We start from the raw sequence: 22,528 nt of genomic DNA, 5'->3' as shown, positions 1-22,528 counted from the left end.
AGAGACAAAAACAACAACAGCAAACACAACAACAACAACAACAACAATAGAGCAACATCAGCAAATACGACATGTACAAATATGATGGTAAAAGTAATGGCAAATAAGCAGTTAGCGAAAATAAAAAATAATACAGAAATGTCAATGAGCATTATTACACTAAAAATGGAGCAATATGAATACCAATAGAAATAGTGCTATTGATAATAAACAATACCAATACTTTACCTTTATTATCAACAATACAATTGTTCAAATGCAACAATACATATACGTAATGATAACTTGAGATACGAAAGAATGCAGAAAAATGGAGGGGAAGAAAGAGAAGCAACCTACATTAACCTTGTAGATTGTTATAGTAACAATAGGTTAAGCTTTGTCAGTGTGCCATGTGTTATACCCAGTTTACCCTAGGGCAACAACGTTAATATATGTTTGATGAAACGTGTTTATGTGCATGAGTGTATGTGTGCATATGTACTTGTATATGTACAGCAGGGGTCACCAACCTTTTTGAAACCAAGGGCTACTTCTTGGGTACTGATTAATGCGAAGGGCTACCAGTTAGATACACACTTAAATAAATTGCCAGAAGTAGCCAATTTGCTCAATTTACCTTTAACTCTGTTATTATTAATAATTAATGATATTTATCTTTGTGGAAACACTGATCATCTTAATGATATCTCACAATAAATATATATAGAAACAGATAAATATCAATATGCAACACTTTATTTTTATATTTTCTCTAAGTGCACATTTTTCAAATTGAACATTTTCAAATGATCACTTCTAAGACAGTCTTGTGAAATCACAATATCCCATTTTAACTAGCTAGCCAGTAACATTTTTTAACAAATCATGAATTACTTTGCACCATGTTTGTACAAATAATAACTCATGTAAAATACAAAAGTAAACTCTCAAATTTTTAAATCATGTCACACTTTGAACTGTACACCAAATCTGTTATCTGTTTCTTTGTCAGTTAGTGGGAAGCCTGGCATTGCATGCTGTTAACTAGTGTGTTGTACTCTGGTGTGTAACTTGACACTGCAACTCTGAGTGAGTCTTGCAGATGTGCATCAGTGAGGCGTGTTCTGTGTTTGTTCTTGATGAAGTTCATGTCAGAAAAGGCTGATTCACAAAGATAAGATTTTTCCTCATTGTTTGCGGAACCTTCTTAATCTTTTGGACATATTTTCACAGCAATCTGGCCTTAAGCTTAATTATGATAAATGTAAAATGTTAAGGATCGGAAATCTAAAGGGAACGTCCTTTCGAATGGAATGCAAAGTGCCTGTTTTGTGGACAGATGGACCAGTTAACATACTTGGTGTTGTTGTCCCAGAAAATCTGGAAGATCTAGGCTCAGTAAATTATGATAATCGACTAAGAAAGCTGGACAAAATTATGCAATTATGGAAAGGGAAATCCCTAACCTTGTATGGTAAAATGTCTATTGCCAACTTGTTAATTATGCCTCAATTTATTTATTTGTTTTTGTCATTACCAGCTCCATCACAAAACTTTTTTAAGATTTATGAGCGGAGGGTCTTCGATTTTGTCTGGAACGGCAAACCAGAAAAGATTAAAAGAAAGGTTTTGTACAAAGAGTATGAATATGGGGGCCTGAAACTTCTCAACCTTGAAGCTATGTGTCTGTCTTTAAAAGCATCAATTGTTCCGAAGATGTATTTAAACATTGAGTGGTACACAAATGTCCTGGTGGACAAAAAACATGTACTGTATCAAAAGAAATTGTATCCTTTTTTACAAGTGATCCCCTCCCAGAGAGTCTGCTGGGAAACATGGCGGGGTTCATAAAGGAAACAATCCACTCATAGTGGTGTTTTCAATTTTATTTGCCAGAAAAAAGAGACGATATTTTGCAGCAGTTAATATGGATGAACTCTAATATTGTAATAGATGGAAAGCCTTTCTTTTGGAAAAATATGTTTGAAAGAGGAATCATTTTTGTCAATGATATTATCAATGAGAATGGTAAAATTATGAAGTATGATGAATTTAGAGCTATGTATGGTGATGCTTGCTCAAGCTTTTCATTTTATCAACTAACTGGAGTAATTGGGAAAAGATGGAAACAAATAATTAATTATGGAACTACTAAATTATTAGTTTGTAAACCTCTAATAAGAAATTCTAGTTGGCAAAAAGGAACTAAAATAAATAGAAAAATATATAATTTTTATTTAATAAAGAAATCTTTGAAGGCTGCCTCATATAACACAAATGGAAAATGGGAGGACTTTTTTGACTGCCCGTTGCCATGGGATGCCATATTCAAACTAGTCTATAAAACCACTATCGATGTGCAAAATCGTTATTTTCAAATTAAAATTATTTATAACTTCTTACCCACAGGGAAAATGTTAAAATTATGGAATATGACAGAGTCAGATGATTGACGATTTTGTTGTGAGGAGCCTGAATCCAACCTGCATTTGTTTTGGTATTGTCATATTGTGTCTTTGTTTTGGGTGGAAGTTGAAAAAATTTGTTTAAGGATTGGTTTGTTTATGAAGCTTAATGTGGTTTCTGTTATTTTAGGAGAGTTCATTGACAATCATGATTTAGTCAATTTAATTATAGTACTCGGTAAAAGGTTTATTTTTAAGGCCAAAAACAGATATTCACTTAGTATTACTTTCTTTAAAACATTTATTCAGTATTTTCTAACTTTAGAAAGTTACATGGTTGAAAACGATAATGATGCCAAAAAACATTATAAAAAAGATGAGAAGTCCTCAAAGGCTTATTTTGAAAGTATAATTAAGTTTATAGATTATATGATATCTGTTGTTGTGTTCCCTAATTTGAGTGACCTGGACATAATCTGGACTGTACATAAATGCTTATTTTGAAAATGTAATTTTGTTTATAAATTATATGCAATCTGTTGTGTTCCCTAATTTTTTTCTGTGTACATGAATGAAGGTGTGTGTTGCTGAGTCCGACTTGGACATTATCTGGACTGGGCCTGGTTTAAAAAACCCTTTAAACAAATCTAATTTCATTGACAACCTGGTCTGTTGAAGATAAGGCCCTTTTTAAAAAAATAAAATAAAATAAGATAAATAAATAAAAAACATTTTCTTGGATAAAAAAGAAAGTAAAACAATATAAAAATAATTACATAAAAAATAGTAATTAATGAAAATGTTAGTGGACCAGCAGCCTATACAATCATGTGTGCTTCAGGGACTGTGTCCCTTGCAGATGTGTTGTCTATGTTGTGGGAACCAGAATATTGGTAGCAGAAAGAAATAACCCCTTTTGTGTGAGTGGGTGTGGATGAGTGTGCATGGGGGAGGTTGTTTGGGTTGATGCACTGATTGAAAGTGTATCTTGTGTTTTTTCTATGTAGATTTAATAAAAAAAAAAAAATAATAATAATTTTTTTTTTTTTACTTTTTTTTTTTTTTTTTTTAGAACAGGCCCGCGGGCGACTCATCTGGTCTTTACGGGCGACCTGGTGCCCGCGGGCACCGCGTTGGTGACCCCTGATGTACAGTATGTGTATATGTGTGTTTGTACAGTGAATGTATATGTATAGAATGTGTATGTGTGTGTTTGTACAGTGAATTTATATGTACATTATGTGTATACAGTATGTGTGTTTGTACAGTGAATGTATATGTACAGTATGTGTATATGTGTGTTTGTACAGTGAATGTATATGTACAGTATATGTATGTGTGTGTTTGTACAGTGAATGTATATGTACAGTATGTGTATGTGTGTGTTTGTACAGTGAGTGTATATGTACAGTGTGTGTATATGTATGTTTTTACAGTGAATGTATATGTACAGTATGTGTATACAGTATGTTTGTATAATGAGCGTGCGTGTGGATGTACGAACTTTGAGTGTGTAAATATGTACTGTATTTGTATATGTATGTGGGAGCGTAGGTACCTGTGTATGTATGTATGTGAGTATATGTGAATTTGCATGTACAATACATTTGACTCCCAGTGTGTGCGGGAGCCAGAGTACGGCCCCAGCCTCCCCGAGAGCCCATCCCACAAACAGTAGGTGCGGTGCCCAGGGAACCAGGGACCACCGCCCCTACGCAGCCAAGCCGGACAGCGACAGGAACCCCAGAGCCTGGCCCACCGCGCCCACAAGGGCCAGCAGCAGGCCGCAGACAGACGCACCCGGCAGAGGACACGGCACGAGAAAAGCAGGGGGCAGCCAGACCCCAAGCCAGCGAGAGACCACACCCCACACGGACAGAAAGGCGGGACGCCCCGCCCGAGGGGCCCGGAGACCCCCCGCAACCGGACGGGAAGACCGCCCCCGCCCCACCGGCAACCGGGCCCCCATTTAAACGTATATTTTTAGGTCTGAAAAGTTGTTAAAGATGAAATTCAATCAATTAATCAAAGTTTATTTATATAGTCCTTAATCACAAGTGTCTCAAAGGGCTGCACAAGCCACAACGACATCCTCTGTTTAGATCCCACATCAGGGCAAGAAAAAACTCAACCCAATGGGATACAATGCGAAACCTTGGAGGGGACCGCAGATGTGGGTAACCCCTACCCCCTGGGTGACCGGCGCAATGGACGTCGAGTGGTTCTAGATAATAGTGTGAGAGTCCAGTCCATAGTGGGGCCAGCAGGGGATCCTCTTGAGTGGAGACTAGTCAGCAGCGCAGAGACGTCCCCAATTGATGCACAGATGAGTGGTCCACCCCGGGTGCTGACTTTGAACAACTAGCCCTTATCAGTGGTCACCTAATAACCTCTCCATGCAGGAGAAAGGGGCAGAGCAGAAAAGAGATGGCAGATCAACTGGTTTAAAAGGGGGGTCTAATTAAAGTTAAAGTACCAATGATTGGCACACACACACTAAGTGTGGCAAATGTATTCTCTGCATTTGACCCATCACCCTTGATCACCCCCTGGGAGGTGAGGGGAGCAGTGAGCAGCATCGATGGCCGCGCCCGGGAATCATTTTTGGTGATTAAACCCCCAATTCCAACCCTTGATGCTGAGAAGGCTAGCGTATACAAATAAGTTTTAAAATGGGACTTAAATGCTTCTACTTAGGTAGCATCTCTAACTGTAGGGCATTCCAGAGTACTGGAGCCCGAATAGAAAACGCTCTATAGCCCGCAGACTTTTTTTGGGCTCTGGGAATCACTAATAAGCCAGAGTTCTTAGAACGCAGATTTCTGGCCGGGACATAGGGTACAATACAATCAGCAAGATAGGATGGAGCTAGACCGTGTAGTATTTTATACGTAAGTAGTAAAACCTTAAAGTCACATCTTAAGTGCACAGGAAGCCAGTGCAGGTGAGTCAGTATAGGCGTCAAACAGGTCATCAAATGATCGTTAGATACAACATATGCAAAATATGCTTCATATAAATACCAACTTTGACTTTGACCAGCATGCATGTTGTAGTTAGGGAAACCAGTATCTAAGTGTACTTCAATATTTTCAGGGCTTGGGAAAGGATCCTGTCAGTCTGGCTTGTAGAGATGTGGTTTCAAGTGATTTCAAGCAGTACAGCCACACAGTCTCTCACTTAACCTCCCCTCCAGGGACGTTCTCAGAGCGGTTTCCCACAGTGATGGACAGATTGACTGAGCACAGTTGAAGAGATGCATTACACTTTAAACACGTACTCTGCCGGCCTGGTGACCACTCATGAGTCTGACAGCCTTCTCTCCGGCATTTTTCTGCTCATTTCTTCCAATCAGCACAACTCCATCATGACTCAAAGCATGTTCAGAGAGAAAGGAGAGTGCAGCCAAGAGCCCCCGCAGCGCCAATCTATCCCGCCGTCAACTTCCTATCTTCCTCCCGGAGTTTGATGTCCTCCACCTCCATCTGTACATCTCAACATTACATTGCCTTCATTCCCTCTTTTTCTGCTGCTTATATGCTCTGCTGTGAGTGAAGATGCATGATTTATGAAGCTCTATTTTTAGCAGTTGCTCTGGAGTTGGAGAGGAGCAAAGGAGCGACAAAGACATGGACAGAATAGAAGACTGGTGGGTGGGGGTGAACCCAAGAGGACCAAGGACAGAAGAGTGCAGAAGAGACATTCATCACCCAACCGCCCCTCGGCTGAAATGAAGACAGGAAGTCGGCTGTGACACAAAGATGATGGATCTGTCCGGGACCGTAGAAGATTGCGTGTTGTTGTGCAGCGAGCTTTAATGTCACATCTTTGTGTGTCACTGACATATACGGTACACGTTCTTCTGTCTGTGATGCGCTTTTGTCTTGCTGGTGTGCACACAAAGCATCCAGACAAATCCCGTTAACTCCAAATTGTTCCTCCACTGAGGAAACAGCTTGGTTTGCTGCATTTGATCATTTATCAGAATGTTCAAACACAAAGAGCATTTTTAACACAACTCGTGTGTCCTCCTAAAGAACCCACGAGTTCCAGATGACCGACATTTCACTAACAAGTTCTCTTCATGTATATTTTGTTCCTCAAAATGGTTGTCATTTTCCATAATATCAATTAGTTTTGCAGTAATTGGTAGATAACTAAGAGCACTTGAAACGACCCCATTTCATCATCAGACTCGATATGCCACCCCTCTTGGTGTGACGGAGCCCATTTCCTCGCATAGACAGTGTGGATAAAGGCATGTAAAAATATTATTTTGATCATGTTTTTGCCGCACTTGTCCATAGTAACCAATATGGTTAAAAATCTGAGTAAAAAGAAAATATGAAAGAATCTGGAACTAAAACGTGTTATTGAATTTTACATTAGTGTAGACAAACGTGGATTCTTTGCAAGAAGGCTCTAATTCAAGTTCTGAGTCTGAGATTTTGCATTTGGATTCCATTGATGAAAAAGCTCAAAAACACCATAATTAGCCTTCAATCAGAGACTTCAACCATCCTGTTTTGAGCCTGAAGCCGAGGCCGAGGAGTGGTAGGCCAATCCTGAACGGGCCCAGGCTGCTGGTCGGTGCAGCTGCAAATCACCGTGCTCTTTCGGAGGAAAACATCAGTAGAAGAGGATGCAAAATAGAATACTAGCAGCTTGCCTTCTTTTTCTTTTGTTCTTGAGTGCCGATTCTGCTCATCTTTCCGCTTTCTCCCCTCGAGGGTGCTCCTGATATTTGGGATCACATTTGGCTTGAGTCTTTTATTTGTTTGTCATGAAAACTTTGACCAAATGATCGCTGCAATTTAAACTCCTCTCGCTTGGTCCCATTTTACGCAAGTCATTTTGACTGGAGAGGCAGGCTGACCCTTTCTTTAGTTGTATTGCTACAACCTGCAATAATGCATCTGGCAGACAAATTTGATAGTCCCTTCAAATTCTGTGCGAACATATCGTGATTGGGGATAAAGACGTTACCAAAACACATGCTACATATTATGAAATTACCTCCAGTTTTTAGTAGGTGACATCAGCTGGCTAATGCAGGCCCACCCACATTTTGGTGCTGAAACATGAGAAAACAAATATAAAATGACTTATTTTTGGGGGGCAGAGGGGAATTTTAACTGTAGACATATTAGACATCCAACAAAAATTCAAAAACACACATTAAGTTTTACTGCACATTACCAACTGTTCCCAAGCAACAAACAAGTGTTTTTTTAGATGCTCTTTTTTTTTTTTTTTACTGTAGGTAAACCCCACGTGACCCCGAGAGGGACAAGGGGTAGAAAGTGGATGGATGGGTGGGCCAAAGAAAAGGCAAACTAAATAAATACATAGTGGGGTGTGGGGACCCCTAGAGGTAGTTATAGGGTGTCCCCAGCTAAATGACAGATAGTTAATAGTAATGGACCCTCATTGGGTCCATTTGTACACTCTCAGTTACATTAACATTGATATTATACATGTGGGCCCATAGATATAAATGCCGTTAAATATAGCTTTAATGTAGCAAGCTACTTTTGCCCTGTAGCTTGTAGTGTAGCTCGCTACAATTCTCCGCGGATCACTCCCCCTTCAGCTTAGCTACATTTAATCGAGAGTAACTTGTAATTTAGCTTACTACATTTTTCAAGTCGCTTGCCCATCACTATGCATTGCTATAATAATCCTCAGTTAAAGATTTTTGACCAACTTCGATTGGAATATTTTGTTTGCAAACCTCTATTCATTAGATAATGCTTATTGTAAACAGTAAGACTTCTAGCTTCAATGGCGCCCTGTATGAGACCCCCTCCATCTATTCTAGATCATGTAATAATTGTTTGTTTTATTAGACAAAACATTGTGTAGAAGTCACAACACAGTAAAGGACAGAGCCCCTGACAAGACAAAAAAACATGTGCAATTTATATATTACTTTCTGGTGGGGGCGCAGAGTGCCCCTGTATTAATAATAATAATAATAATAATAATAATGGATTAGATTTATATAGCGCTTTTCTAGACACTCAAAGCGCTTCACAGAGAAGTGAGAACCCGTTATTCACATACCCACCTGGTGGTGGTAAGCTACATTTGTAGCCACAGCTACCCTGGGGTGGACTGACGGAAGCGTGGCTGCCAGTTTTCATTCATTCATTCACCAGTGTGAACGGCACTGGGGGCAAAGGTGAAGTGTCCTGCCCAAGGACACAACGGCAGTGATTTCTGGCATGGCTGCTCTACCTGCTCTTCACCTTTTCAGCTTACAATTCAATGCTGAGGCCCAGTGGCTAACTCACACTCCTCATTACTCACTGTGGTTTATTCCACATCATGTGAGCCGTATTGTGGTGGCACCAGTATTCCGTCCGTAGAGGTCACCAATCTGACACACATACCCCAAATCAGGACTATTCAACTGGCGACCCGCGGGCCAACTATGGCCCGGGAATGACATCAGACTGGGTAAACTTGGGCATGACGAACATTTTTGCAGCATACTCCAAAGAATACTAGAGCACTGTCATATAGATGATCTCACACTAGCTTTTTTACAGTCGGCCCCTAAAAAGAGTAGTGCGTTCTGAAGACACAGGTATTTTTTTCTGAAATTCCCAACTCTTGATGAAATAAATAGACCAAAATCAAAGAGGATGCTGGTTCTCAGGAATATACAAAATAAGAATAATAGGTTGTATTCACCTCATGTCGTGTCCGCCTCATTAACTATGCGCGACTCGAATTGGCCTTCAAGCAAGTGTCTGTTGTCAAAGCGTTCTGTGTGGCGTTTTGCCTTTCTCAAAGAAAAATGCCCTGAGCTTATGTTGTTTAGGCTGTTCAAACCGTTAAAATCATGCAAAGGATAAAACTTTCTTCAGAGTTCCTTGAGAGGTAATCAAGAATGATAAAATATGTCAAGATTTTTTGAGGGACGATGAGAAATGTTGCACGCTTTTCAATACAAGAGAGCAGAGTCAAAAACTACAGGAGTTTGCAGTGATCACTTCATTAAAGGTTTGTTTGAAATACTTTAACGTTTTGTATTCCCCATTAAGTTTTATCTTGATATTTTATGTAATTTCGGAGTTCTTCAAACGCATTTTTGCTATGAGCGTTTCGGAAAAGCTCCAACTCGGCGAGTCTAAATAAACGAAAGCAAATGTGAGAAAAACCTAAAAGAGTTAAGCTTTTACCAACGGCAGCAATCATAAGTGAAGCTATCAGCACATACACAATGTTGAGATCTATAGTTATATGTTGATAAAGATGGGGAAAACCACGCGTAATGGTGCGTCCAACAACAAGGCAACAAACATGGCCACAGTTAAAAATCCTGAAATGCAACCTTGCCAGAGCAAAAACCGATACCAAATTTCCTTGACCCAGCCACACACAAACAAGTTGTAGACTATTTTTCCAAGCCTTCATTTACCAGATAGTTTGACATGTCTGGGAACTGACGGAAGGAATCCTTGAGACCACTGGACAAATCTTTTTTTGATAACCTTTAGAGATCCATTATATTGCATAGTTAGATTTTTTGTACATATATGCTTTTAGGCCCCTTGCGTACTCAGATAGTTTGCAAGCTAATAGCTGTACGGTAGCCATGTTGGTTTGGTTGACCACCACTTCGTCCACTTCGGTTCAAAAGTGACGTGACTGAATACAAACTGTGGTGAAGGGAGAAGCCCGCCACCCCCCCCCCCCAGTTCTGAGCTTTTTAACAACAATTTAGTTGAATAACCTTGTCCTAAACTGATGACAACAAATACATACGAGTATTTTTCCCCTTCTTATCCTTGTGGCGCCCCTTTGTCCATATCAAAAACCGTCACTGACTGTAAATGTATTATATATGTCCCATGCAGGTTGTGGCACTATCATCGCCTCCTGAAACTGCTCACTGCCAACTTCATGTTATGACAAGATTGTGAAATTCTAATTTAAAATCCATGTTTGAATAAAATTAGAGCTTTACGTCACATTTGACACAGAGGTGCAGGTTTGCAAGTATGCCCTCACTCGGCCCGCAAGGCATGTTTGTGTGTTTTGTTACTGGTGGACAGGCCCCGTCCCTCCTTCTGTGAAGCAGGCTGCTCAATGAAGATAAAACTGCGCAGGTATTTGTGAGCACTCACGCTGAGGCAAGCCTTATCAGCAGCCTACCCTGTTGGTTGTGTTAGCCCATCCCCACGTGATATTAATATACCACCGATGTGTCCCTTCCTTGAAGACTCCAGAAACAATCGGCATGGGTGGATGGAAGGGCATTTGTGCTGAATCGGTGCCTCCCTGGTGCACACAAATCCCCCCCTGTGGCTTCAAAAGAAAAGCGCCAACAAAACTGAAGAATGCTCCAATCACATTAATCATGGCCTGCGGGGGGAGCAGCGGTCGCTGCAGGCACAGCACAGCGGGGACAATTACATGAGAGGAAGATGTAGCAAAGAGGATGTACTGTGTGTGTGTGTTTTGGGTATTACTCATGTTTTGGGTCCAACTTTTGTTTTTGGGGACTTTCCATCCATTTATGCATAACTCTGTACGTTTACATGCACCTCGAAAAAAGCTTTCTACAACACATGTAAACACCTTAACGTATTTTCGGAGTATAAGTCGCTCCGGAGTATAAATCGCACCGGCCGAAAATGTATATCAAAGAAGGAAAAATACATATATAAGTCGCACTGGAGTATAAGTCGCATTTTTTGGGGAAATTTATTTGATAAAACCCAACACCAAGAATAGACATTTGAAAGGCAATTTAAAATAAATAAAGAATAGTGAACAACTGGCTGAATAAGTGTACGTTATATGACGCATTAATAACCAACTGAGAACGTGCCTGGTATGTTAACGTAACATATTATGGTAAGAGTCATTCAAATAACTATAACATATAGAACATGCTATACTTTTACCAAACAATCTGTCACTCCTAATCGCTAAATCCGATGAAATCTTATACGTCTAGTCTCTTCGTGAATGAGCTAAATAATATTATTTGATATTTTACGGTAATGTGTTAATAATTTCACACATAAGTCGCTCCTGAGTATAAGTTGCACTCCCGGCCAAACTATGAAAAAAACTGTGACTTACAGTCCGAAAAATACGGTAATTTGATTGTGTTTGGCTTTTTAAAATGTTCCAGTTCCATTCACACATTTAAAAAACATTTTCAGACCAATGTTTTACAAAAATGTATCACTCTTGAATCAACGCAGTAGTTAATCCTATGATCAATGTTCATTACAAAACTAAATGTGGGATATAAATAATAATGAAAGTATAATTGTTTGTATATAGTATATTATTGCTACAAATGTTTAACCAACACGTGTACAGGGATACTTCACATGTCTTTACTGTGTATATATTTGAACAGTGTTTATGTTGTGTAAAGAACATTTTATATTTCTAGGAAGCTCATCTTGTATTTGAGATTGTTTATAGGTTTAGGCGAAATAAGTGTTCAACTTCAGCTTAAACCCTTTCGGTCTGTAACATTGTCAATTTATGAATGTACAACTGTTTGTTTATGTAAATCTGTTTGTTTATTTTGTTGACCACTGACCGAAGAAATAATAAACTACCGGTAAGCTAAAAAAAACAACTAAACTTTAAAAAAAATGAAACAACACACCTAGATTATGCCATCTCTGAACCTCATATATGGCAGCCAGTGAGGGGTTTAGGGGGTTGTTTACACCAACAATCTACAGGATGGTGGGCTGTTGGAGATTAGGATGTTTGGGTTAGGGCGGTGCTTCTCAAATATTTTCTGTGACGCCACCCCCTAGGAAGAAGAAAATATTTTGCGCCTTCCCCCACTTTCCACCGTGACTATAAATGGTATAATAGGTCTATAAAATTGTTATAACTATACCTCTGCATAACATTGTAAACTTCTTAACATTAAAGGAAACAACACACCGGTCTTTCCTCGTCTCCCACAGTGGTTACAGTGAAGTTAAATGCTACATACGCTTTATAATTTCCTGGTGGGGCAAAAAAAAGCACGCCCCAATCATATTGGTGCTTTGTTTGATTTCTTTGCTTAATCCATTCCATAATTTAAATCCACATACATACAGTATATGCTAAAGGTTTTAAGTGTTGTACAAGCATACGAAAGTTTGAAATTAGATTTTCCTCTAAGGTTATATTCCTCCTCTTTTGTTGAGAAGAATTGTTGTACATTATTGGGTAGCAGGTTAAAGTTAGCTATGTGCATAATTTTAGCTGTTTGCAAATGCACCAAATCGTTGAATTTCAATATTTGTGATTCAATAAATAAAGGGTTTGTATGTTCTCCATATCCAACATTATGTATTATTTTAAATGATCTTTTTTGTAACACAGTGAGTAAAGGAATTGTAGTTGCTTTCTACACAATAACTCAGATATAGTAACACTAGTGAGCAGTAGAGAATATGAAGTGATTTTTGGTCTACAGTTTGTAGAACATGTTTTGCTTTATTCATTATTGACATGTTTCTTGCTACTTTTTTACATGAGATTCCCAATTCATTTTATCATCTATTTTTACACCCAAAAATGTGTTTACTTTTACCCTTTCAATATCTACTCCGTCTATTTGTAATTGTGTTGGATCCGTGGGGATGCAAATCTCTTTTAGGGACTGCAAGTGCATAAATGTGTGTTTGTGTATGCATTGAGGTTAGCTATATTGTTTGGTCCATCTTTGTTTTTATGTGTATTCGAGACAGAAAGTGTGCGTGTGTGTGTATTGGAGTTTTACTTACACTTGTATCCACAAAGAGAAAATGTGATCATGTGCCACCACCTTGGTAAATGGTAAATGGGTTATACTTGTATAGCGCTTTTCTGCCTTCAAGGTACTCAAAGCACTTTGACACTATTTCCACATTCACCCATTCACACACACATTCACATTCACACACTGATGGCGGGAGCTGCCATGCAAGGCCCTAACCACGACCCATCAGGTGCAAGGGTGAAGTGTCTTGCTCAAGGACACAACGGATGCGACGAAGTTGGTAGAAGGTGGGGATTGAACCAGGAACCTTCAGGTGGCTGGCATGGCCACTCTCCCAAGTGCGCCACGCCGTCCCCAATGGTAACATTGATGTCCTGTGTTGATCAGCTCAGTTATATGCTGCTGCTGCTCCGCCCGCTTTATTTTAAGGGCGGCGAGACACAATTATCCGTTAACATTAGTTGGCAAAATTAAGTCTGTGCCAGTTATCGTCAGGGGAAATTAAACCCTCGCAAATCTTTAAACCACCAAACATTAACAACAATTTGCATTTTAATAGCACCTGCATGAAGTGTGCCAAGTCCATTATCTCCTGTAGACAGAGAGCGGCTGCTTGTGTCTTATTGTGACATACATCCCATGTGAGAACACAATAGCATTTATTTAGGGAGTGTAGCAAACCAGAAGCCTTTAGTTAACTCCTCACATTTTGGAGCGTCGCGATGACAAATTCGAACAAGGCATGAACGTCTGGCGAAAGACACAATGACTTGTTTGTTATGCAAATCCAGACTTTCTTCCCTTCTCAAAATAAACAAACCCAAACAGATGACAATTTGCAGAGGAAGCTGTCAGCGGATCAGCTGCCTCTGGTGCGGCTGCTACAAGTGAGAACAAGCATGGAGGAGGTGGAAACACTCACTGACAGTCTTTCATCTCTCTCTCTTCTGCAGGTGAGTGGCATGTGTGGACATTCTCCACAGCGCTCCAGCCGTTCTGTAGCATCCTCTCCTCTGCAGCATCCTTCTGTCCCTGCTGCCAGCAGCTCTCATCCCTCAACCTCAGACCCCGATGAGACCTTGGGGGGGCTCCGCAGGTCAGATTTGTCTCTTTTGTCCTGTGTAAAGTCCCTCTCTACTGTTCTTTAGTCAGTTTATTTCATTGTTTCTTTCATGGTTTCTTCACACATAAGTGATGCTGACTGAGCAACGTAATAATGCCCAGCGGGCTCACTGGCCTCTGCAGCACAGCATCTAAATTAACAGCAATTAGAAGAGACTGGTACTTTCTCTCTCTCTCCCAAGGGGGCATTACATCCACTTGTTTTCTGTTCCGGTCTATTTGATGGACAATTTCTCACTTTACCTTCTTCAGGGAGTTTGTGTCCAGTCTGAGGGAATTCAGCTTCTTCTACAGTGGACTAGGGGAGGCCCTGTGTAGCCGTGAACCTGCACCAGCAAACCACTCCCTCTGCTGGAACGGGCAGGAAATGACGGACAAGTAAGTCATTGGCTGTTTGCCTCAGTTGGCGCACTTCAGTATTTAGGCATTTTGAGGGCATAAGCGCATTCAAAATGGAGTGCACTATCAATCAATCAATCAATCAAAGTTTACTTATATAACACTGAATCACGAGTTTCTCAAAGAGCTGCACAAGCCACAACGACATCCCCGGCTCAGATTCCACATCAGGGCAAGAAAAAACTCAACCCAATGGAATAACAATGAGAAACCTTGGAGGGGACCGCAGATGTGGGGACCCCCCCTGGGCGACCGGTGCAATGAACGTTGAGTGGATCTAGCATAATATTGTGAGAGTCCAGTCCATAGTTGCTCTAACACTATACCTTTATGTTGTCCTCAAAACGGACAAAATTGTGAGAGTACATGTACAACTCATTCTGTCAGATGAAAGTGATAAATTATCTTAACAGAAACTTAAAATTATCGTATTTAAAAAAAATAAAAAATCATATATACCTGATTTGGCTTTGCTCCGGATCAGATGCGACAGTCAAACTTTACAATATAATGCAGTTTTACTTTTAAATCATACCTATTATGATTTTGATCCACTGTACATTTACCAGACTTCCTTGTGGTTTAAATAATGTATATTTTCTGCACATTTTGCTCCACAGTCATATTTATAACTTACTTTCTCAGTTTGTCTGCAAACAATTTGTGTGGGTAGGCAAATAACCCTCTCATTAAGTTAAAGTTAAAGTACCAATGATTGCCACACACACACACTTGGTGTGGTGAAAGTTGTCCTCTGCATTTGACCCATCCCCTTGTTCACCCCCTGGGAGGTGAAAGGAGCAGTGAGCAGCAGCAGAATTGGTGATTTAACCCCCAATTCCAACCCTTGATGCTGAGTGCCAAGCAGGGAGGTAATGGGTCCCATTTTTATAGTCTTTGGTATGACTCAGCCGGGGTTTGAACTCACGACCTACCGATCTCAGGGCGGACACTCTAACCACTAGGCCACTGAGCCTCACCCACTCCAAAAATATCAGAATCTGTATTTTGAAAATGTAATATGGATTAAATTTATATAGTGTTTTCCTAGACACTCAAAGCACTTCACAGAGAACTAAAACCCCATCATTCATTCACTCCAAATTCATTCGTTAATGGTGGTAAGCTAAATTTGTAGCCACAGCTGCCCTGGGGTATAGACTGTTTTCTGCTTATTTGCCAGCTATTTATTTTGTAACCGTCCATTTTGGCGAATAAGTATGACTCTTATTGCTTTTTGATGACGTTTTGGTAAGATAAACGCGACCGGAGCATTTAGACTGCAGTCACATTTGATACATATCCAATTTGATTTTTTGAACGTTGATGTTCCAGGCAATCTAATTTTCAGTGAATGTATAGCATAGGCAAATATAAGCTTTGTCTTCAGCCTATTCCTTTTTCGGTCATTCTTTTTATTTTATTTTTGTGTGTGAATGTGTATGATTGTTAATATGTATAATCTGTGCTGTTAAATTGATCACACAAAATGGGTGATTATATGGCCGAAATAAACTCATTTCATTCATTTATTCAATTTAAATCCACATACAAAAGCACCCTGAGTCGGATTTGAAAAATTCGGAATTTCACTGTTCACAATGACCTAAAAAAAATCAGATACAGGCCACATATGGGCAAAATATCGTCATTGACCTGCAGTGTGAACAAGGCTTATGGTTCCGGGCGCTGTATGAAGTCCAGATTTTGCAAGTTTGTTAGTTGCATTCATAAAACAATTAACCAAAGTAACAGAACGTAAATTTAATTTTTTTTTACTAATCAAATATTTGATTTAGTCAATTAATTTTTGCAGCCTATTTGGAAATTTGAAACTAATACAGTCAGATTAAACCTTTTTATCTAATTGAGATGGTATTTATACTCGTATTAGTTTTTTGTTCCATGTTGACCATATGATTATATATACTTGCCTAATAAACATTTGTTTTTGAATTTGAAATAATTTTTTCACATTGTCTAATTAATCAATTTAAGCAATCTGAGGAGCCCATCGGGAGTTGAAGGACAAAACCTGTTTTTTGGGAGCAAAGCCAGAAGAAAAAAATCTGAGAAGTTTTCATGCTGTTTAGTGCGTGAGGTTGCCAACCAATTACAATGTACTGTACATGTCACATATGCAAATGATTAACTGAGTGCATTATGGTCCACTGACAAAAATACAACCAGGCTGCACGAGACCAACCACCGATTGTCTTTTTTAACATATTAAGTGTAAACAAACGTTTTAACGCCCAAAGCAGCTCAAATACGATAAACAAGCTTTGATTACTCTAATGATGAATTTACGATACTCTGCCGTGGCGTCATTAAGGTGAGCTCAAGGGATGCTTGCTCCGAGCTGAAGACGGGCTTACCCTCCTCTATTGCTGGGTGAGAGTACATTTTGGCTCGATGGGACGTTATTAATATAAGACATGTTTTCACCTTCTTCTTGCTCAGTTGATTGCTGGTTCCATCATTCTGTCCTTCATCCAATGTATCAACCACAACCTAATTTGGTTTTCACATCAACCCTGCCCTTTGACCCCTAAATGTCCGAACTCCCTGCTTCATTTTCAATTTGGCTCACATGCTTTTAATGGATACACCTTTTTTGAAAGATTTGTAGGGTTTAATCATTGCACAGGCACATTTGAGAGGAAAATGTGCTGCAGGTTAATACAGTCGCGATCAAAAGTTTACATACACTTGTAAAGAACATAATTTCATGGCCGTCTTTAGTTTCCAATAGTTTCTACAACTCTTATTTTTTTGTGATAGTGATTGGAGAACATACTTGACATCCCATCACATCACATCTGACATCACATGGACAAAGATAAGACCTTCTGGGGGAAAGTTCTGTGGTCAAGCATGGTGGTGGTAGTATTATGCTCTGGGCCTGTTTTGCTGCCAATGGAACTGGTGCTTTACAGAGAGTAAATTGGACAATAAAAAAGGAGGATTACCTCCAAATTCTTCAAGACAACCTAAAATCATCAGCCCGGAGGTTGGGTCTTGGCCGCAGTTGGGTGTTCCAACAGGACAATGACCCCAAACACACGTCAAAAGTGGTAAGGGAATGGCTAGAATTAAGGTTTAAGAATGGTCTTCCCAAAGTCCTGACTTAAATGTGTGGACAATGCTGAAGAAACAAGTCCATGTCAGAAAAACAACACATTTAGCTGAACTGCACCAATTTTGTCGAGAGGAGTGGTGAAAAACTCAACCAGAAGCTTGCCAGAAGCTTGTGGATGGCTACCAAAAGCACCTTATTGCAGTGAAACTTGCCAAGGGACATGTAACCAAATATTAACATTGCTGTATGTATACTTTTGACCAAGCAGATTTGGTCACATTTTCAGTAGACCCATAAAAGAACCAAACTTCATGAATGTTTTTGTGACCAACAAGTATGTGCTCCAATCACTCTATCACAAAAAAATAAGAGTTGTAGAAATTATTGGAAACTCAAGACAACCATGACATTATGTTCTTTACAAGTGTATGCAAACTTTTGATCGCGACTGTATTTTAGCTCTTGTTCAAGAGGGCAGCCGCGGTGAGAGACGCTGTCTCAAAGATAGAGACACAGTTTGAAGAGGTGCTGGTGAGGGGCAGGGAAGTCCTGAGGGGCCGATTACAAGTCGGACCGAACGGTGTGATAGGAACGTGTAGGGAGGCTGCAGAGGAGAGAACGATGGAGAGATTACAATACCTCCCGGCGAGCAATCCTCAGTGTCACCTCATAGGGCATGTGCCTGCAAAAGAACAGTAGATTTGTTCCCCGTCTTCCTCCATTATCATCCCTGATAGGATCTTCTTCTGTCCGTATTGGTTTCATGCAGTTAAATTTAGACTGTACTGGGTAGGAGGGGATGTGTGCTGAATGTTTGCAATACTTCAAGTTAAATATGGGGCTTTTTGTCAGGCGTGTTTACCATCCCAGTTGGAGCTAAGATCAGAAGAGCAACCTTTTTCTGCACATCAAACAGCGTCACGCTGATAAGCGGCATAACAGATGTGAGGATGCGTCAACTCCGCACACTACATTTCTACCCCTGCATACGTGTGAGCGATAAATGATGGAGGGAAAGATGCTCTTTTTAGACGTTTACTATCTAAGCAACATAGAAGCAGAGGCAGACTTACCAACAGGCAAACAAAGGCAGTTGCCAGGCCCGAACTGCCCCCAAACATCTCATAAAAATCGATAAATTAATTTCACCTTTCTTGTATTTAAAACAATAAATTTTTGTGTCTTGTGCTTTTAAAATTCATCAAAACGCGGTCAGTCATGATCGTATGTGCAGACATTATGAAAATGAACCAAATTTATCAAAGTGGAGCGGAGAAGAGGATAAGGCAAAGGTGTTTTGCCGCAGTTACTTTGCAAAAGTAATCTGATTACACTTCTAAAAAGTGACTTAATCAGTTAAACTGATTTAAACTGAACAAAAATATAAACACAACACTTTTATTTTTGCTCCCATTTATTATGAGTTGAACTCAAAGATTAAAAAAATATGCTATACACGCAAAATACCTTTTCCTCTCAAATATTGTTCACAAATCCATCCCACCTCACAAGTGTGGCATATCAAGATGCTGATTAAACAGCATGATTATTGCACAGGTGTGCCTTGGGCCACCCACATTAAAAGGCCACTCTGAAATGTGCAGTTTTACTTTATTGGAGGTCTGGGGGGGGTTCAGAAAAGCAGTCAGTATCTGGTATGACCACCATTTGCCTCACACAGTGCAACACATCTGCTTCGCATAGAGTTGATCAGGTTGTTTGATTGATTGATTGAGACTTTTATTAGTAGGTTGCACAGTGAAGTACATATTCCGTACAATTGACCACTAAATGGTAACACCCGAATAAGTTTTTCAACTTGTTTAAGTCGGGGTCCACTTAAATTGATTCATGATACAGATATATACTATCATATATACTATCATCATAATACAGTCATCACACAAGATAATCACATTGAATTATTTACATTATTTACAATCAGGAGTGTGGAGGGGGGGTGGGGTGGGGGGGTGGGGATATGGACATCAAGTAGTGGACATAGAGAGAGAGAGAGAGAGAGAGAGAGAGAGAGAGATCAGAAGGCATAAGAAAAAGAATCTGCATTTGATTGTTTACATTTGATTATTAGCAATCCGGGGAGGGTGTTAGTTTAGGGTTGTAGCTGCCTGGAGGTGAACTTTTATAGCGGTTTTGAAGGAGGATAGAGATGCCCTTTCTTTTATACCTGTTGGGAGCGCATTCCACATTGATGTGGCATAGAAAGAGAATGAGTTAAGACCTTTGTTAGTTCGGAATCTGGGTTTAACGTGGTTAGTGGAGCACCCCCTGGTGTTGTGGTTGATTGTGGCCTGTGGAATGTTGGTCCACTCCTCTTCAATGGCTGTGCAAAGTTGCTGGATATTGGGAGGAAGTGGAACACGCTGTCGTATACGCCGATCCACAGCATCCCAAACAGGCTCAATGGGTGAAATGTCCGGTGAGTATGCTGGCCATGCAAGAACTGGGATGTTTTCAGTTTACAGGAATTCTGTACAGGTCCTTGCAACATGGGTCCGTGCATTGTCATGCTGCAACATGAGGTGACGGTCTGGAGTGAATGGCACAACAATGGGCCTTAGAATCTGGTCAAAGTATCTCTTTGCATTCAAAATGGCATCAATAAAATGCACTTGCGTTCGTTGTCCATAACATACGCCTGACCATACCATAACCCCACCCCCAACATGGGCCACTCGATTCACAACATTGACATCAGCAAACCGCTCTCCCACACGACGCCACACTGGCTGTCGGCCACCTGCTCTGAACAGTAAAAAAAACTGATTCATTTGTGAAGAGAACAGGGGCCGTACTTATCAAGCTTCTTAGAGTGCCATTTTACACTTAAGTCCTGAGAATTTGCGAAATTTAGTCCTACTCTCAAACTTAAGAATAAAAGCTTTTTATCAACGTTCTTAAGTCTAAGAATCACTCCTACTCTCCACGATATTTAAGAGACCTTCAGAGGTGTCTTAAGTGGTTAGGAGTTGCCAGCAGGGGATGGCACTGAGGCGAGAGAGACGTGCGCGAACGTTCAGGGAACGGAACAATGTTTTTTTTTTTTTTGATGACGAGCAGCTGATCAAACGGTATCGTTTAGACAAAGCGGATATTATTTTTGTCACAGATTTAATACTTTTCGATTCCTTGTTGATTTCTGCATGTGTCTTCAGTGGGCTAGTATATATAGAGCCACCCACACCAGTTTCAAATTAGTTGCCTAATTAATGAATTGGAAAGAAAATGTTATGACAGTAGCGTATGTGTGTGGCCGTGAGGTGAGTGACGTCAGTGAGTGTGTGGGCGATAGAAGAGAGGGAGCGGTAGCGTGAGTGCCGGCGGGGACTAGTTTGTTTTGTATTATTTTGTAGTTTATTGTCAAAATATACACTCCCATTGTCCACTTAAATATTTCCAAGATATTTCTTTATTCTTAGACAACAGATTCCATTCCGTGATTGGTCATTTCTATGGACACAGAAATGACGTCACCTAAAATTCCGTTTACGGCACATAGTAATGTCGTAATTCAGCTCTGAGTGTGACACTTAAGATTCAGTCCTACACTTCGCTGAAAGTGTGAGTAAGACGCTTGATAACTAACTTTTAAGTGCAGCTTTCAGCGAAGAATTTATTTGCTCTTAAGTCAACTCTTAGCAGACTTCTTAGGAGTAATTCTAAGAAGCTTGATAAGTACGGCCCCAGATCTCCAACGTGCCAGACACCATCGAATGTCAACATTTGTCCACTCAAGTCGGTTACGATGACCAACGGAACCCAGGTCGAGACCCCGATGAGGACAACGTGCATGCAGATGAGCTTCCCTGAGAGGGTTTATGCAGACATTTTTTGGTTATGCAAACCAATCGTTGCAGCAGCTGTCCGGGTGGCTGGTCTCAGACGATCATGGAGGTGCACCTGCTGGATGTAGAGGGCCTGGGCTGGTGTGGTTACACGTGGTCTGCGGTTGTGAAGCCGATGGGATGTACTGCCAAATTCTCTGAAACGCCTTTGGAGATGGCTTATGGTAGAGAACTGAACATTCCATTCACGGGCAACATTTCTGGTGAATTTCCTGCAGTTAGCATGCCGACTGCACGCTCCCTCAAAATTTGCGACATTTGTGGCATTGTACTGTGTGATAAAACTGCACATTTCAGTGTCCTTTTATTGTGGGCAGCCTAAGGAACACCTGTGCAATAATTGTGCTGTTTAATCAGCATCTTGATATGCCACACCTGTGAGTTGGGATGGATTATCTTGGCAAACAAGAAATACTGACTAACACAGATTTAGACAGACTTGTGAACAATATTTGAGAGGAATAGGTATTTCGTGTATATAGTAAAAGTTTTAGATCTTTGAGTTCAACTTGTGAAAAATCGGAGCAAAAACAAGTGTTATATTATTGTTCAGTTTAACTAGCCAGCAGAGTGTACAACAGACCATACATTTTGTTAACATTAGCTGACAAAAAGTCTAAATAATGGCTTTATTTTAGGCAAAAAAATAGTCATCTCTCTTCACAATAGGTAGGTAGGTCTTTATTGTCATTGCACAAGTACAACAAAACTTTGTTTTCAGCACAAACCCATTCAAGATTAGACAAACAAACAGTGTACAGGTTACAGAACAGGAACGCTGATGGGTCGCCACAAGGCGCCCCGTAAAAGGTGGTAAAAAGGTAAATGCTGGGGGAGGATGAGTAAAAGAATACAATCTAGACTGGGCTCCTAGGGGGGCCCAGTCTGGAGCGGGAAAAAACATCCAGAGCAAAGCACATATACATAT

General features: G+C 40.2%; 1 protein-coding gene across 4 annotated transcripts in view; it reads left to right on the top strand.

The window, feature by feature from the left end:
• Window positions 1-22,528, top strand: part of gpc3 (glypican 3) — a 331,966-nt gene that overhangs the window by 201,603 nt on the left and 107,835 nt on the right. For all 4 annotated transcript variants that reach the window (XM_062045445.1, XM_062045441.1, XM_062045443.1 and 1 more), the window contains exons 4-5: window positions 14,085-14,227; window positions 14,506-14,631. In XM_062045445.1, the coding sequence (XP_061901429.1) occupies window positions 14,085-14,227; window positions 14,506-14,631 (269 nt within the window). The remainder of the gene's footprint in view (window positions 1-14,084; window positions 14,228-14,505; window positions 14,632-22,528) is intronic.

This window comes from Entelurus aequoreus, linkage group LG04 (assembly GCF_033978785.1).
Source record: "Entelurus aequoreus isolate RoL-2023_Sb linkage group LG04, RoL_Eaeq_v1.1, whole genome shotgun sequence".
Classification (NCBI taxonomy): domain Eukaryota; kingdom Metazoa; phylum Chordata; class Actinopteri; order Syngnathiformes; family Syngnathidae; genus Entelurus; species Entelurus aequoreus.
Note: the sequence above shows the minus strand (reverse complement) of the source record. Positions and strands in the feature narration are given on the sequence as shown.